An 18,733-nucleotide genomic window follows, 5' to 3' on the forward strand; every position below is an offset into this window, starting at 1 on the left:
CCTTTTAAAGAAAAAAAAATTGAAATGTAAAGCTGTGTAAGACTTGTTTTTAAATTGTACAGTGTCTTTTGTTTTTGTATAGTTAATACACTACCAAGTGTCTTTAGATACCCTGTCCTGGTGGTATTTTCAGTAGCCACGAACCTTGCCTGGTACAGTCTGGGGCTGTAAACTGGCATGGAAATTTAAAGCAGGCTCTTGTTGGTGCACAGCACACATTAGTTACACATGGGGACGGTAGTTTTTTGTTTTGTTTTGTTTTGGCTTTTGGTATTTTTTTCCATCTTCAGTTGTCCCTGATGCAGCTTATATGAAGATAATTGTTCTGTTAACTGAATGCCACTCTGTAATTGCAAACAAACAAACAAACAAAACCCCCGTAGCTGTTCTGTTGTCATTCTGCATGCTTCTAAGTAAATACAATTTTTTATTAAAAAATAAAATTAAAAGGGAAAATTATTTTTAATTTCTCCCAGTGCCTTCTCAACTGCATCCTAGCTGGGGTGTGTGTGTGTGTATGTGTAAATGTGTGTGTTGTGTGAGTGTGTGTGTTGTATGGTGTGTGTGTGGTGTGTGATGCATGAGTGCATGTAAATGAGTGTGAGTGTATTGTGGTGTATGAGTATGTGTGCATGTGTGTAGTGTGTGTGTGGTGTATGAGTGTGTATGATGTATGAGTGTGTGGTGTGTGAATGTGTGTGTAGTGTATGAGTGTGTGTGGTGTATGAGTGTGTGTGGTGTATGAGTGTGTGTGGTATATGAGTGTGTGTGGTATAGGAGTGTGTGTGGTGTAGGAGTGTGTGTGGTGTAGGAGTGTGTGTATGGTGTATGAGTGTGTGTGGTGTATGAGTGTGTGTGGTGTATGAGTGTGTGTAGTGTATGAGTGTGTGTGGTGTATGAGTGTGTGTGGTGTAGGAGTGTGTGTGGTGTAGGAGTGTGTGTGGTGTAGGAGTGTGTGTATGGTGTATGAGTGTGTGTGGTGTATGAGTGTGTATGGTGTATGAGTGTGTGTAGTGTATGAGTGTGTGTGGTGTATGAGTGTGTATGATGTATGAGCGTGTGGTGTGTGAATGTGTGTGTAGTGTATGAGTGTGTGTGGTTTATGTATGTGTATGGTGTATGAGTGTGTGTGGTGTATGAGTGTGTGTATGGTGTATGAGTGTGTGGTGTAGGAGTGTGTATATGGTGTATGAGTGTGTGGTGTAGGAGTGTGTGTATGGTGTATGAGTGTGTATGGTGTATAAGTGTGTGTGGTGTAGGAGTGTGTGTGGTGTATGAGTGTGTGTGGTGTAGGAGTGTGTGTGGTGTATGAATGTGTGTGGTGTAGGAGTGTGTATATGGTGTATGAGTGTGTGGTGTAGGAGTGTGTGTATGGTGTATGAGTGTGTGTGGTGTATGAGTGTGTGTGGTGTATGAGTGTGTGTGGTGTAGGAGTGTGTGTATGGGGGGTGTGGGGGGCTGTGAAGGTCAGAAGTCAATTTTTGGTGTCTGTCTCCATCTGCCACTACCTAGCTTCTTTCATCTATCATTTGTGTATACAAGGTGGGGGTAGGGCACTTGTGTGGAGGTCAGAAGACTGTATTGTGTGTACACGGTGGGGTAGGGCACCTGTGTGGAGGTCAGAAGACTGTATTGTGTGTACACGGTGGGGTAGGGCACCTGTGTGGAGGTCAGAAGACTGTATTGTGTGTACACGGTGGGGTAGGGCACCTGTGTGGAGGTCAGAAGACTGTATTGTGTGTACACGGTGGGGTAGGGCACCTGTGTGGAGGTCAGAAGACTGTATTGTGTGTACACGGTGGGGTAGGGCACCTGTGTGGAGGTCAGAAGACTGTATTGTGGCCTTGGTTGCTTCCTTACACTTTCATGTGATCTCCAAAAACTGAACAACTCAGGCCATCAGATTTTGCAAGGGCTTTTTTTTTTTTTTAAACATAATGAACCATTTGTCAGCCTCCTTCTCCTTATTTCTTGAGACAGTCTCTCACTGAGTCTGGAGCTCACTAATGGTGCTAGACTGGAAGTCCCTAGGATCCCGTCTGTCAGTCAGTGCTGGGATTACTGGAGCACACCGCCCCAGCCAAGTTTTTAGGTGGGTCCTGGAGAACTGAACTCAGCTCTTCATGACCACACAGCAAGCAACTTATCCACTAAGCCATCTTCTTATCCCCCAGCTTACACTATAAAAAAATATGTATTTATGTTGTGTACAGTGTTCTGTCTGCAGGTATCCCTGCAGGCAAGAAGAGGGCACCAGATCTCATTACAGATGGTTGTGAGTCACCATGAGGTTGCTGGGAATTGAACTCAGGACCTCTGGAAGAGCAGCCAAGTGCTCTTAACCACTGAGCCATCTCCCCAGTCCTACTTTATACTTTTTAGTTGAATTTTTATTTCTATCTGTAGGTCCACATACAGCTGGAAGAAAAAGAATCTCAATGACTCTTACGTTATCCTCAATGGTGACATCCATCACTGTATAATGTCACAACCAGCCAGTCCGACAACCTTATCCAGATGTTCACAAGTGTGCGTGTACATCCCCACAGTTGATGTGAGCATCTCATCTGTGTACACTGTATTATCAATGAAAACTCTCAAGGCACCAAGCATTCTATCACCACCAAGATCTGTCACGAAGCCAACAATCGGGCTGCTGGTGGCATGCCAGTAACATGGGGAATAAAACTAGGCCTGGGGATAACCCAACAGGAAGCAGCAGACAGAAAGCAGGAACCTAGGCAACAGCCTGTAGAGCCAACGGAGCTTTGGAAGCTTGTGCCCTATGGAATGAGACACGGGACTGGCACACAGGCGCTCCTCACAGGCAGGCAGGACAGAGAAGCATGGTTCCTGCCTCAGAGCCCTAGCCCAGTCAGGTATCATCAGCTTTCCTTGGCAAAGAAGTCAGTTTTTTAAAACAACCAAACTCATTAAAACTTAAGCAACCGGAACTGGAGCCATAGCTCAACAGTTAAGAGAACTGACTCTTTTTTGCAGAGGACCTGGGTCCAATCCCCAGAACCCACCCACCCACCACCCACCCAGTATCTCCTAACCAAGTTTAACTCCAGTTCCAAGGGATCCAACACTCTATTCTAGCCTCCACAGGCACCAGACATGTGTGAAATACATAGTGCACAAATACACATACAGGTAAAACACCCACACACAAAATAGTAAGCTTACAAATCCAAACGAAACCAAAAGCCTGGATGACTTGGGGAAACAACGCAGAGGTCTACGCACTGCAAGCATGGCTACAGGCTGCTCCAGCCAAGCTCGTCTGGATAGGGTTGTAAGGAAAGTTCTCCTTCCTGTCCTGAGTGCCTCTTCACATGGCCTTCCTGCCTAGGGATCAACTCCACGAGCCACAAGGCATCCTGGGTTGGGCAGACCTGCAAGCGCAAGGCTGTGAGTCCCTGAACAGTCAGCTGCCCTGGTGCTTGTGTCCTTTTTTTGAGAGGGTCTCCCTATGTAGCCCTGGCTATCCTCTATGTAGACCAGGCTGACCTCACTCCCAGAAACCTACCCGCCTTTGCCTCCTAAGTGGGATTAAAGGTTTGTCCCACCACACCCGGCTAGTCAGCCTCTTAAAGTGAGTCATAAGGGACCCAGCAGCACCCCACTCTAGTGTCCTCGGGACCTTTTTAAAGAAAGCAATGTAACTGCCTACTTAAAGCAGTATTCCCAGATGGAAACATCAGCAGAATCCCACATCTATATGCAGCTGAACCTAAAATTAAAGCTTAACTGGGGCTGGGGTGGGTAAATGCATGCTGTGTACCCAAGAGGGCTTGAGGCCAGTCGCCTAGTGCCCATGTCAGAGAGCCACCTTGTGAGGATAAGGTGGGGTGTGATGGAACACACCCAACATCTTCCTCGGCGTCTATGTGAAAGCATGGGTGCATGCATACACATTAAGTAAATAAAAGCTTAAGAAGGCTGGGCGGTGGTGGCGTACGCCTTTAATCCCAGCACTCGGGAGGCAGAGGCAGGTGGATCTCTGTGAGTTCGAGGCCAGGCTGGACTGACAGCCTCCAAAACAATACAGAGAAACCCTGTCTTGAAAAAAAAAAAAAGCTTAAGAAGTCGGTGGAGCCTGGACCCAAAACACAGTGGAACTGGGGAGGTAGTGGGGGACAATCTGAGATGCACAGTTCTCTAGGGCAGAGCTGCTTTGAGACTGAGCAGCTGTACTCAAGAGTGAGAAGCAAGTGTATACAATGCCTTACATGGAGAGAATCCTCCATATATGGTGACCCTCCCACCGAACCTTTCAAATGCTACCCAGAATCCCATTGGGATCCAGATCCTAGTCATGTCAGGGCCTCTCAGGTGTTTTTGGGTTCTAGCTCTAGGAAGCACTCTCCATAATGTCCCAAATCTAGCAATCAGCAAGAACAGAGTGGAACTTTGCTGAATGTCATCAGTCTTGCTCAGCATGGCCACTAATCATCAGAGGCACAACTCCACCTTCAAATCGCACGCCTACATGTGGTCTGACCTGCCAAGGTCTCAGACATCTGGACTTGCGTTGCCTTCCAATGTCAACAAGCACTGACTGACAAGGTAGGTCAGAGGTAGGCTCAGTGGATACTTGCGGTGCAGACCTGGTATCTGCACAATGACCAACGATACATTTTGGTCCTGCAGCAAGCAGACAAGTGAGAGGACTACTTTGCTGGGGATAAATAAGCACAGGGAAGACGGCCTTGTCTGAGGAAGCACTGCCTTGTAGCTCAGGGAGGATGGGGCTGAGAGCACAGCTGGATGGACAGGAGCACACCCCACCAGGACCAGGCCTGAGCACCGAGTGAGCCATCTGTCAGACAGGTCTGGCAAGTGGTGGCCAAGAATGAGGTACTGGTAACTGCGAGGGATTCAGAATGACTCAAGAATGACAAGGGAATAGAGCAGTTGTTAAGAATGCGGAAAATATCAAAACCACTGATTCTTTTTTAAAATCAAACACTTTATTTCCACATAACAAGCGCAAAAAACTCCCAAACACTTTTAACAATACAATTAACGAAGTTATGAAGTCAGTTATATACTACTCAAAGCCCCAAAAGGTCACTCAGCTTAACGTTCCAAACATCTCCACACATGGTTTTTCAAAGCTACCTTTGGTTTTTGGAAAAACCAGTATGGACGTCAATACACACCGAATGCACTGAACATTTGCTTAGGTTACGGTGTCCGACATTAGCTTACAGCTGGCAAGCTGGAGCTTGATTTGAAGTCATACACTGGAATACAGACACAGTTCTGCCCTAGAGCTCCCGCAGAGAGAAGCAAGGGGCACGGTGGTGGCATCCCCACTGTGTGAGAGGTATGAGGTTAACACTAGGATGCTGTCAAGTCACTAAGCTTCATGTTCCGAATGGTCCCGCTGAGGCTTGAGATGGGCACAGATGGTGGGGGAGGTGAAGCCACAGAAGAGCTTTGAGCAACAAGATCCCAAAGATGCTCGGGGAGGAGGGAGCAAGCTACAGCTTCCACTGTTCTCACATTATCTCGGGTGCTTGTGGAGAAGTTCAGGTAAATGTTCAAACATTTGCTTACATTTTTAATCTGCTGCTCTATGAGAAGAATGCTCATGTGCAGCAACTTTGTAACTTTCATTATAAAAAAGAGCCTACAAATAAATTCACAAAAAAGAGACAATTAATGTTGAGCAGCCAAAAAAGTCATGGTTTATTATCTGAAGATTTCATAATTCAAACACAACCAAACTGTACATTTACAATCACATCCTATTTGTAAACAGTTAAAAGCCACTGACCTCTTTTGCATCTTAGGACACAAACAGTTAGAATCAAGGCAATGAAAGATGGCATATTCTGTACTGTTAAAAGTTTACCCTTGTTTAGTCTCTCTTCTTTGACTAAGCAAGCATTATAATACCATTTGTGGGCAAAGAAACAGGAGCTGGGGAAGGAAAGAAATTTTAAAATGGTGTAACTCGTTAGTTTGCAACAACATTTAAAATTTTTTTTATACAACAAACAACTCTGTAAGCCCAATGTCTTGGTTACAGTATGCATAGTTACTGATCTCGGCTTTAAGGTACAACAGTTAAACATGAACACGGTCACAAGAGAGCAGAGACATGAGAGCCACTGATGGGTTACAAAAAGTCACCTAGCGATCGATTATCAGCAAACCATCATCACTCACTAATAAAGGACAGCATCTGAAAGCAGACGGCAACTCCAGCTCAAAGCGCTTTTTTTTCTTCTTTTTTTTCCTTTTTTTTTGGCAGAGAAAATTCTTGAACAGAGCAATACGTAATATCAGTGCTAAAAGTTGGGGTTTTCTTTTTCCTATAAGAAACTACAAGATTTTTTTTGACGGGGAACTGGTTTCCTGAGAACCATGCTCTTTGATTTAGGACAGGGGTAGAAAACAGAAGAACATGGCCAAATGCTGCTCTTTTTCCCAGAGATAGAAAGCTTCTTTTAAACCACCCTCCTCTATTTTTTTTGTCTTTTAATTTTTTTTTAAATGATGGAAGAGTAAACATTTTTTTTCTCAAAAAACAAACAAAAAATCTGTAAACAAGAAGGTTCACCGTGGGAACCTCCAAAACAACATGGAAAGCCTGTTCAAAGTGCAGGGCCCGTCCTGGGCAGCAGGCGGGCTGCAGGTCACAGCGGTGGCCACAGTTTCTCAAACTGTAGAGCGAAAATTCTTTAGTTTTACAACATGAAAAAACTGGTGCAATACTTTCATTAAGAATCCTACGTCAGTATCTTAACTTGATCTTTTAAACTCCACGATACCACAATAAGGTAGGCAACATGAGGCATAGTAGAGAGTGCTCGCCTTTAAGAACATCCTTGAGTAAACATTTACACTGGAACAGCTGCCCCCCCCATATTGCCGATTAGACGGAGAGAACATCACTCAGTGCAAAGGTAAAAGCTCATACATCAGCCCAAAAAAATGGTTTTGCAAAAAAATACAAATAAAAATAAAAGGTGGGGATGGGGGATGGAAATGAAGGAAAGAAGGAATCCGAAGGCTAAACATGATGAATACACAAGTGAGCTCATTCCACACGGTTAGCTGTATGGCGCTATTTGGGAGTGTAAATAGATAGATACCCTTTCACATTATAATATTGGCCTGCATGATTCAAGTATTCAAACTGATATGTTCTGGGGAAAACAAAGTGGAAAATGTGCAGAAATAGCTGTTCCCACAGGCGGCCCTGCTGCAGGCGGCGAGCCCAACTTAGTGCTCCTTTCCTTCTCATCTTGAGGTCACAGTTTGCGTCTATACCTATGCAGTTACATGGACTCTCCACCCCCACCCAGGTGGTCAACAGAAAGAAAAGCATTAATGGGGGATGGGCTGCTAATTCCCCGGGGGTCGCTGCTGCTTGGGGGACCCCACAGGCTTGTGGAATAATGTGGGGTCCCCCAGAGGGAAGTGCCGTGAAGGTCTCCACAGTTAGTTCCCGACAGCCCAGCACCATTCCAGTGATTGAGATCGGTCCGGCTGGAGAATGAGTGGGAACAGTCGAGGGAGCCCAGCCGGCTCTGGCTGGACCCAAGAGACTGCCAGCCAGGAGAAGGGGTCAGAGACTGACTTTGTGCAAAGAAGCGACTGATCTCCTCTTCACTGGCAAACTCAGCGAGAATAGTAGTGTTCCCCAGCACACACCTAGAGGAGAGGGCACAACATGAGAAGGCCTTCTGGTCACATGGTTACATAAGCTCAATTAGCAGTGAGACCTGCTCTGAGAAGAAACCAAGGAGGCACAGAAGGAGCCTGGCCTGCCCCCATGCCCACAGTGAAAGTCCCAGAAAGTGTCTAGACCACAGGGTCTTGTATTTCCTGGACTGGCCTCCAACTCCTGGGCTCAAGTGATCCCTCCATCTGAATCTCTCCAGGGCCATGCTGACCAGGTCTATACAGGGGTCCTGGGGCTGGGCTTCTACTCACAGCTCCCCCAGACCTCCCCAAAGGAGTCTTGGGCAACTTACATGTGCAGAGACTTTTGTGCCTTCACTACCTCTTCTTTTGAACTGTAACGGACCAGAGCATTTCCATGTTGGAGGTTCAGATGGAATGTAATCAGTGGGCCATGCTGCATGCACAGGGTGCGCAGAGTTGAGCCATCAATCTAGACAGAGAAGGTTGAGGTTAGGGACTCCATTTTAAGGGCCATTGGGAGGTACCGCTGGTCCTTTCCATGCCAGGTCCAGTATCCCTTTCTTATATTCACTGAGCCTCAAGCTATGTGACAAGCCAACACACGCAGTATGGTTTCATGTCTTTTCTTCCCCTGCTCCAGAACAGGACCTGAAGGCACTGCTCTGTAGGGAGCAGCCTGAGAGCTAAGAAAATGCTCAGATATAAAAGGGCAAGCCAAGGTTTTCGGAGGTGCAGCACAATCCCACAAACACGCCTGCAAACCCCAGGCCAGCACTACCCAAGTCAGCATTGGGTGAGATGGAGGCATCTGCATTTTTGTGGCTCCCCTAAATATAACAGCACGAGAACCATGGGATCAGCCCCAAAGCACTGAGTATCATCCTCTGCCCAGCCTTGATGACCACTGACAGGCCCTGTCTTGGAACAGCAAAGTGTTCCATGCTCCCTTGCCCACCATGGACACGAAGGAGGAGGCACCTCCTTACCTGAGGTGTGAGGTTTTTCAAAACAAGCCAATTCGTTATTCTCCCTGAGCTGCTCTCTCCCCAGCTGGAACCTAAACAAAGAAAAAGAACAGTCCACATTCTATTACTATGACTTGAATGACTAAGACAAGCACAGTCCAATCAAATGACAGTTAATTCCAGTCATCAGGACTCCCATCTCCTTTGCATACTTTCCCTTAGTCTAACAAACAGGTGTGGGACGTCTACTCACTCCAGTCTGGACCAGGCACTGACCCCTACTCTAGGTGGCTCTCTTTGGGAGGCAGACAAACCACAACGTCTCACTTCTTTGGCATCTCATCTTTTCTTTGAAATGTTGCTCCTAGGGGCAGGCCTCAGGGAAGCCTCCCTGCACATACCCTAAGATGTGAACCCTTTAGCATCACCCAGACATCCTTTGATTTTGTCTGTGGTACCATTTTAGTCCCCACCTAGCCTTCCTGCATGGCCCCACGGCAATCACTTTCCTTCTACAAAGGAACTTTTAAACACAATCAAGAATCACCTGTCCCCCAAGTCTATTTACAGGTATTTCACAACTATGCCACTGTAGTTTTCCTGGGATAATGCAACCAATGTTTGCTTGAGCTTAAGGATCAATGGCACCCCCTTCCACTCACAAATGACTGCTTAAACAGTAAACTTCATGATCGGTCATTCTTGGAATAGGCCAAGCCATGACCCAAATAAGCCACTCTCCAAGGCTCAGCTGGGCTGTCCTCCATACATCGCCTCCAGCCTCATGTTCTATATGTAACCTTGTTCTGCAAGCCTGTCACGGTAGGAAACCAGCAGACTCTTACAATGCTTTCCCAAGGAACTTCTGAAAAGAGATCACCACCTCACTAACATTACTATTGACAGAAGTATCCTTAGGTAAGCCTTCTTATTTATTTAGACAGGATCTCCAGATACAGATGATACCAACTTCTTCATACTTAATGTTCCTGTCCTCACTCCCCTGGGGCTAAGATTTCATACATGTACCACCATACAAGTCTGAGTAAACATTCTTAAGGAAACCAGTCAAGACTCCTAACCAGGAATCCTGTTCAAGCTCATTTTATCTTTCCATGTTAACTTGGATAGCTGGCACCAGTCAGCACTGAGCAAACAGCTCATAATTAAGCACCACAGACACTGTGTCCTACCTGGGGTATATCTGGCATCAGAATTTCCCCATCCTCCACCTACACGAAGGGGAGAATTATCCCACGTAGACAAGGGTGGCTTCTGACCAGTCAGCCCTGGAGGTGGGCGGGACGGAGCAGTGATGTTTTTAGGTGGCAAAGGGACTTTCCACAGCTCATGAGCCAGAGAGGTGTTTGTAACTGAACCAGGAGACCACGTCAATTTGGAATCACTATTTCTGGCTATTCAAAGAAGAAAGGGGGAAAAAAAAATAAGAAAAATTGAAGAAGGATAGGATAATGTTAGAAAAAGAGAAAATTTACACAATAACAGCCACTGTTCCATGAAAAGTGAGTAAAACAGATGGAAAATATCAAAAACCCTAAATGCAACTAAAGACCTAAAGGAAAAAAACAAAAAGCCCAAAGGCAGCGACTTCTCCCTCAGGACCCTTATCTGTTACTGTCTTGAGACTGTGCAAGTACAGAACTACTCTCTGAGATTACAACATAGACTATAAAAAAGTCCACACCTGTGAGCTCCTAGGCCGACAGGGCTACTTAAGAAAGAGACACAAGGTCAGCAGATACATTTTAAGCTCATCATTTACTCATGAGAGAAAAGCTATAACAGTTACCCCAATTCAGGGAGGTGGTATAGTAAATACTCGCTGGCTGCTTGCAGAGTGCTAGGCTCTTAGTGTCCTATCCTGACAACATCAGAAAGGTAAATGATTTGCACAGATAGGATGCAAATGTAGGCCCTTTCTAGTTTAAAACAGAATGAGGAGGGGCGATCAATTCTTGCCCCATTCTTGCTGGCTCAGAGCAGTGACGGGACACAGAGTTAACCATGTCAAAAAACAAAACAAAACAAAACAAAACAAAATTAAAAACCCAACAAAACTGAAAAGATAAGGAGAGAAAGGAATGGGAAACACTTCAAAAGCTGTTGAACACTCAGACCCGAGTTATTATAAAGTGCATGGTCATTAGGCCAAGGCTCCTCCAAGTGTGGCTACAAGAAGCATGGCCACAGCACAGTTTACCTGAGCAGCAGCAGATGCAACTGAAAACCCAGGGCCACAGCCATCTAGCTCACTGCAGAGCCTAACTCTCCAGGACACACTCATTCTGGCAGTGCCTATAAATTCCCGTTTCCTGCATTTTGCACAACTGCCAGCCTGTGAAGGACTGAAAATGAAATAAATAAATGCAGATGGCTTTCAGTAGTACTTTACCACAGGGCTGAGGTGACTCAGATGACAGAGCTGTGGGGTAGATGTAGACTGTTTCACATGAATGCTGAACAGCAAACTTAAAAGGGGAGAAATGATGTTTGTAACATAAACACTCCCTAACTACCTAAGACAACAGAAGACAAGCAACAATGTAGCTAGCTGTTCCTGAGAGAACGAGCCCACCTGAAGTGCTTTGTGCTGTACTGCTGAGGGGAACATTGTAGTTGGAGGCACGAATGGATGACCAGGCACTAGTTGAAGGCAGCGTGGTGTTCAAGGATGAGGATGACCCTGCAGAAGAGAGTCCAGTTAGCTACCAGAGCAGAGCATGGTGTCTGGGAAGCGGCAGGGTCACAGCATGCCCCCAGACAGAAGTCAAGAAGACTTGGATTAAAGATGGGGCCCAAGACAGAAGCTTCCTTCCTGCTGATTGTTTCTGTCCTGGCTCACAATAGGCATTTCCTTCTTGCTTCCCAAGAACAGAGCAGCGGCTAGGAGACCCAGGCTTTCCTTCCAGCACTGGCACTGTGAAGAGGCTGTTCTTGCTGCTCCTAGCCCCTGACTCTGAAAGGCAATGATTTTCTACTGGAAAGCCAGGCCACCAAAGCACTCTGTCACACATTACCTAAGAGCCAGGCCTTCACCTTTTCCATGTCTGGGCTCTGTAGTCTTTCTTCCCATGTTCAACAAAGCCTCTTCCTCTAATTTAGCTCTGGACCTGACCATCACCTGGTCACTAGAGTTCCCTGATCAACCTCCCAGAGGCCATTCCACACACCATTTAGATACACCGATCCTATACTTTTAGTGGTGACTCTTCCTTTAATACCAAATTTAATCTTTCCTCTCTACTTTTAGAACATTCTACCCACAAAGAAGCAGTTTCTATAGGCAACCAATTCTTCTGTAACTCCCTTTAAGCCCAGCCTTGTACCTTGCTATCTTCTGCTGAATTGGCTCTCACTACCTCTACACAGCTGTTTGGTAGAGTCTGCCATTTCAGAATGATAGGATTCTTCATTTAGCACTATGATGTGGCAAACACCCGCTACCTTAATAAACTACATATTAGTATAAACTGCTGGCTTTTTTGTTTTCTTTGTAAATTACTAAAAGGAATAGAAAGGAGAATATATTATGTTTTCAATTACTTTAGTGCTTCATTAACTTATTTCATTAAATTTTCTCCTAGTGCAAAATAATGGACAAAATATTCACATATGCCTAAGGTGAAAACAGCCCTGTGATAGGTACAGGGTAATTTCACCTGACAGTCCTTTATAAATACTTGAGTTCTACTGTTTGAAGCCTTGAAAACTCAGACTTTTTCTTTTGTGGAAAGCATATCAACGTTGTTAAGTATAAATTAACTGTACGTCTGGCAGTTGCTGACAGCATTGTCAGAAAGTAAATGCTTGCATTCCTTGGTGTTCACTTACTCAAACCACAAATCCTCATCATCTTAAAAGTGGTCACAGTTAATTGCATTTTTTATGTCTCAATACCCATGGTGTGAGGAATGGAAGGAACCCTGCTTAGAGTCGCACCAGCCACGGTGAGATGGTCTCATCCCATGCTGTTGCACAATATTCTCACACCAACTCATGCCTGTACATACCACTGTTCCTGTCCCTGAGGTGATCAACTTCCCGCACAGTATTAATTGAAAGACTGTTTATGACACTGCCAGGAGTGACGTAAGGGTCAGTTTCAGGGTCAATGTTTGGATAACCTTTCCATGGTTCACCAGGGCGAAATTCTGCAAATGAAAATTCAAAATTAGTACATGGCTTTAAAATTCAAACTAAATACCCAAACATTCATTCCTAAATCCTGTGTGACAACACCTTCTAAAAGGTCAGGGTGGTAACGGGATTATACGCCCCTATATAAACTTGCTTATTTATACAACTGAAAAATTTTCTCTAAGTTTCTATCTTTCCAGCATTGCAGCAACTCTGGTAGGCCAGAGATGCACTTCCAGTGAGCTTCAATGCCAAGTGAATCCTTTGACATGGTCACAGAGCAACCACTGACTAGGAAGGAGTTCTTATGACTCCCACACAGGCCAGTGAACTTATCCCATGATTATTACTTGAAGCAAAGGAACTGGAGCAGACAGACAATGATCCAACTTCATGCTCGCCTTTTCACTGCACCACATCTGAACTTCTGATCACAGTTAAGTGAGGCCAGATAACACGGATAGGCTATGAGTACCTTACCTGGTGGCCAGTTAACACTGCTAGAGCCATTAGGCGATTTGGCACGTGGCCAGCCATCTCCTATTGAACCTGGAGGACTGGCTGGTGAAGTACTGCTATTCATAAAGTCATAGGGAACAAATGGAGATTCTTCCAGCCTAAAACCACTTGAAATAGCACCTACAAAGAAAAATATGATGGTGAATATAAGCAAGCTATATTATCACAGTCACTTCTTAAGTTTCTCAAATGTAGAAAAGCTTCTCATTAGGGATGTAGGTGCCAAACTGTCCAGTTTATTATGTGAAGACGCACGACAAAAGGACTACTCTGTGACAGACAGCATGCTGGGGTTTTGACACAAGAGTGGGTGGGAAAAAAACCACAGTGGCTCTAGAATTTTTCTTCTTGCTACTTTTCTCTCTTGCTTGATTCTCTCTCTCTCTCTCTCTCTCTCTCTCTCTCTCTCTCTCTCTCTCTCTCTCTCTCTCATACACACACACAGAGGCATTAGAGGTGGGGGAGAATGAATGTGAAGTTGGGTGGGTAGGGAGATGGAGACGGGGAGGATGACTATCATAAAAACACATTACAGGACATTCTCAAATAACAGACAAAAATATCAAAGAGAGAACCTGGGATGTTTAAAAATATGTATCTGTGTCATGCACCTTCAGGTGCTCTTCTGTGTTGTCTGTAACACAGTACAAAGTCAATTTGCTTTCTACTTGAAAGTCTCTTAAATAAGAAGATAAAGCTGCATTTTTGAGGCTATGCTTGGTTGTATGGCTTTGCCAGACAAGGGCTCATATGCGGAGGAGGCCGGTCACCTTAAGGCCATTACACAGTTCAGAATGCCCTTGAACTGAGCTTTCCAGCTTCACCTCAAGTTCGGAGATTATACGTGTGTGTCACAATGCCTGGCCATTTTTACAAAAAAATTAAAAATAAAAGGTTTGTTTTGGCTCATCCAAAGCACATTTTTGCAATAAGGAAAAGGTCTAAGATTAACTTGCCTTTCAAATATATGCACAAAGATGACAAAGGCCAAAATTTAGAGTTATTTGGGTTTATTGTTTACTTTATTTTATGTGTATGTGTCTCTGTGTGTGTATACATCATGTTTATATAGAGTGTATGTGAAGGTCAGAGGACAAGTTGGTGGAGTTGGCTCTCTTCCTAACCATGTGGCTTAGATCTGAACTCTGGTTGTCCAACCTGGTGTTAAACACACTCAAGCAATAAGCAATCTTACCTCCATACCCACCCCACATTTTTTTTCCCCAAGAGAAATCAAAGACTATAATTGATACCATGTTTGCTGGAGTTTTGATCCAAAGATGTGTTCACAGAAATGCTGTCCACCGTAGTCCACTTCCTTAGTCTTGACTGTGGCTCTTTAATACTGTTCATATCCATATTTACATTCAAGTTTGAGTTCAAGCCTTGAAAATAAAATTTAAATCTTACAAAACAGGGTGTTTTCCTTCTATTACCAAATTTCTACTTTCTAAAAATCATATACAGCTACTGTTTTCAATGCTGCCTAATATCCCTCAACAAAGGCAGATATGTAGTCAGATCACAGGTGCCTGGCTCGGTAGGTACTCTAGTGCTCCACAGTACTATGCTTTCAAACCAGAAGGGCTACTGCTGTTACAGTGGAAAACTAGTCTTCCACACAAGCTTGGTCATTTAAAAACCCCACAGAATAGGAGAAAAAGGTTTTAAGGGGGCCATATAGTTTGTAATTCTACCCCAAGTTTAGTCATTTTCCCAGAGTGCCATGTACTATGTATGATTACCCTCAACTGACATTTCTTGATTTCAAGTTGATTAATTTCCAGATGGCGACTAGCCAAAATGTTATTTAAAAGTAACAGCTCCTAACTCCAACACCTGAGAGAAAGACTCCCATATCAGAAGGCACATTTATTTGAGTCTTGCTGATCAAGCATGTCATCAGATATTCTCTTGGACTAAGGACAAATGATTGTTTTATATAATGCTGTCAGAAAATGATAACAAGACAGTGCTTTTAAAAGCACAATCCAGGCACTATCAGCACTAGAATGACTTCAAATATTTGTCATGAAACAAAAGCTTAAACATACTGGCATTAGGCTTGTACTATAAAATCTTTTAAATCATTCCCAGTTCCATTTTTGCAGAAAACAATACAATTTTTGTTTAGACCTATCAATTAGGCCAAGAATTTGCAAATATTCTGCATAAAGTTTCAAAAGGTAGCTTGGAGAATATATGGGCTACATGGTCTTCCCTATACCATTATGCAAAAGAAGCCACAGACAATATGTTAAGGAAATAACATAGTTCTGTTCTGATAAAACTCTGAAACTGGACACTGGGCCAAATTTTGCTCACAGCTATCATGGAGTGTCTATGTAGATGAAGCAGAATGGAGAGGCCATCTGGAGAGGGCACCCGGCATTGCAGCTTCCTCTCTACAGCTCCCTATCTGTCAAGTGCAATCACTTCTCTTCATCCTCAGTGCCTCCTGGAGCATTTCACCACATTGGGAACTGACATGGGAACTGTTTCTGCTAACAATACCAAGGACTCATGCCCTAGGAGAGAGTCAATATGTAACATCAAAAGAAAAAAAAAATAGAAACCCCCCAGTCAGAGACAATTACTAGCAGGACCAGACCAACACATACTCCAACTGCTCTCTACAGCCCATAATACACTAGAAGAACTAGGATCTTCAACAGAGCTGAGGTAATAACCACATGGCTCATTTACATGAAACTATTGTTCAGGTGGGGGAAGAGATTTAAAAAAAAGATGAGCCGGGCATTGGTGGCGCACGCCTTTAATCCCAGCACTCGGGAGGCAGAGGCAGGCGGATCTCTGTGAGTTCGAGACCAGCCTGGACTACCAAGCGAGTTCCAGGACAGCCTCCAAAGCCACAGAGAAACCCTGTCTCGAAAAACCAAAAAAAATAAAAAAATAAAAAAAAAATAAAAAAAAGATGAATGAGGTATGCTTAACCAAGGAACCTGGGAAAGAGAAAACATGGAAACCTTGAATTTCTTTGCTGAGTTTAAAGAGCCTGGTGATATAGAGGGGGAAAACAAGACACAATTCTTCCTCATATCCATTTTCTTAACCCAAGTGCAAACCTAATGAGGCCTAGTCCCAGTATTTTCCACAAATAGCACCTGCTCACTACTTTTCTTCCCAATAACACCATCGTCAGCCTTTCTGCCTCTGCACATCCCACAGCCTAAATCTGCAAACAAGTGTGTCCTTTATCTACCCCTCTCTTGGTAGGTGTACAGCTTTCTGAAATATGGTGGTTGTTGAGAGCAGGCAGACGGGCACAGGAGAAAGCACATTCACTCTGCAATAAGTAGTGTCCTAAGGCCAGCGCTGTGCAGAAGACCAGAGCTGCCAAGGCAGTGGAGGTGCACGTGTGTAGTGGCCAAGCAGGAACTCACCTATAGGAAAGTTGCTGAAAGCATTTACTGGCGATGGCCCTTTCTGCAGCTCGGGTGTAGTGTGGGGCATGACGTTATCAAGGAAGGACTTCATGGCTGGCTGATGAAGTGGCTGCTGAGAAGGCGGAGTCTGCTGCTTCACCAGCAGGCTTGGATCAAGTTGACGAGACTGTTGCATCATCTGCTGCTGTACACTAAGAGGTCGACCCTTCAAACAGCAAAACAATGGAGGAAAATTGTGAGGGTGTGTCTTTAATAGGTACACACTCTTCATTTCCTTCTCAGGAGGAAGGACACCAATCAAAGTTCTATAGTTACTATGACTTCTGGACAAACCGCAAGACTAAAAAGCATACTACATTCATTCAATTTTATGTTTTTGGTTGTGAGCATAGCCTTTAATGGCTGAGCGATCTCTCCAGCCCATACTTCATTCAATTTTAATATAAATCTTTCATTAACCAGTGGAGAGGGTTTTTTTTTTTACCTGCTGGTCTTGCTGCTGTCGGTTAGCAGAAGGCACACTTCTCTGACTCTGCTGCACCCTCTGCTGCTGAGCTAACAATCGCTGAAAGAATATGGAAAAGGGTTGTCACTGTTTTGCTGTCACAAATTAGAATGCTTACGGAAGACTATGGTCAGTGGACCTATAGAACTATACTACATACCCAAGTCCTGACTCATGCAGTAAAACCTCTTCCTTAGAATATTAATCTAGTTTCTAGAAATTATGCAAAAAACCCTGTCTTTAGTTTAATCTAACTTTTGCAATGCTGTGGATAAAACATGGGTTTACATCTGTTAAACTCTTATCAATGAAACACCCTCAAACCCCAGATTTCATTTTAACAGGAATCCCCCCCTCCCCCAGTCATGCTTCCCTTCCTATATTCCTTTCCTGGATCTCCCCTAAAAACATCTTAAACTTCATGTAGGCCCACTCTTCATCTTTCCAGACAGGCCATGCAATGCCTCTGTTTACTGCAGTGCCTGCTGTAGAACCCCCACTGCATACCAAGCAATTAATAAATACCTACCTGTAACTGGGAGATCTGAGAAAGCTGGTTTAGTTGGGATAGCTGGTTCAGCATGGCTACCTGTTGAGGGCCAAAGAGCGGGTTCAGGCCACCGTTGTTTGGTGCATACTTCAGCAATGAAACTGGAACCTTAGAATCACAATGGTAAGTTAATAATGTTGCTGTAATATTCCAGACTAGCTAAGCATACTATGCAATTTAATTATCAATTGGGCAGTTGGAAGTAGTGGGCTGTTCCATGAGATGTCACAGGCATTCAAAGTGTGTATTCCTTACTAAGAATCAGTTCACATATACTCCCTTTTAGAGTAGGTCAAAACGACAAAGATAAATGCTAACCATACTATTTGACTTTGCTGTTGTTCTCCTAAAGATGCTTTAAATAACCATTCTTTATCCTTCTCCCATAGTTTTGCAACAATAGGTAATCAGCATTTACAGTATCTCAAGATGTCAATAATTATTATGATGCCTACTGGTCATCTCAACCATAAATATTTATTTGTATAAACGTTTTGCCTGCATATATTCAGTAAATCATATGCATCCCTGATGCCCAAAGAGGCCAGAAGAGGGCATCAGATTCCCCAGGAACAGAGTTACACACAGTTGGGAGTTGCCATGTAGGTTGAGAATCAAACTGGGTCCTCTGGAAGAGCAGCCATCGCTCTAGAACCCAAACAAAAACTTATTCAAGGTTTACCCCCAGGAAAGTGGAGAAGAGCAGGAGCTTGCTTACCTGAGGGGAGAGTAATGGAGGAGGCACTTGAGCACGGAGATTAGGCTGAGATGAACTGAGAGGTTGTGCTGGAGGCTGCTGCATGCCCCGGGGTTGTGCTGCTGTGTTTCCAACACCAAACATACTAGGATTGCCATTCTAGAAAACAACCAATAAAATAAAAGTGATTCTTAAGGGAAAGACACTCACTGCCATGATACTACTGTTTAAACACAGTAACTACAAACAAGTGAGACATTACTA

The 18,733-nt window shown here is 44.2% G+C and overlaps 1 protein-coding gene across 11 annotated transcripts in view; it reads right to left on the reverse strand.

The window, feature by feature from the left end:
- Positions 1 to 4,954: 4,954 nt before the first annotated feature.
- Positions 4,955 to 18,733, reverse strand: part of Tnrc6a (trinucleotide repeat containing adaptor 6A) — a 164,795-nt gene continuing 151,016 nt past the window's right edge. For all 11 annotated transcript variants that reach the window (XM_040754992.1, XM_040755018.1, XM_040755027.1 and 8 more), the window contains 12 exons: positions 18,491 to 18,628; positions 17,752 to 17,880; positions 17,202 to 17,282; positions 16,715 to 16,922; positions 14,564 to 14,695; positions 13,272 to 13,430; positions 12,665 to 12,805; positions 11,230 to 11,337; positions 9,827 to 10,048; positions 8,655 to 8,725; positions 7,998 to 8,137; positions 4,955 to 7,674 (listed from right to left, as the gene is read on the reverse strand). In XM_040754992.1, coding sequence (XP_040610926.1) covers positions 7,299 to 7,674; positions 7,998 to 8,137; positions 8,655 to 8,725; positions 9,827 to 10,048; positions 11,230 to 11,337; positions 12,665 to 12,805; positions 13,272 to 13,430; positions 14,564 to 14,695; positions 16,715 to 16,922; positions 17,202 to 17,282; positions 17,752 to 17,880; positions 18,491 to 18,628 — 1,905 coding nt within the window. In that variant the 3' untranslated portion in view covers positions 4,955 to 7,298. The remainder of the gene's footprint in view (positions 7,675 to 7,997; positions 8,138 to 8,654; positions 8,726 to 9,826; positions 10,049 to 11,229; positions 11,338 to 12,664; positions 12,806 to 13,271; positions 13,431 to 14,563; positions 14,696 to 16,714; positions 16,923 to 17,201; positions 17,283 to 17,751; positions 17,881 to 18,490; positions 18,629 to 18,733) is intronic.

This window comes from Mesocricetus auratus, unplaced genomic scaffold (assembly GCF_017639785.1).
Source record: "Mesocricetus auratus isolate SY011 unplaced genomic scaffold, BCM_Maur_2.0 Super-Scaffold_4256, whole genome shotgun sequence".
In the NCBI taxonomy this organism is placed as follows: Eukaryota; Metazoa; Chordata; class Mammalia; order Rodentia; family Cricetidae; genus Mesocricetus; species Mesocricetus auratus.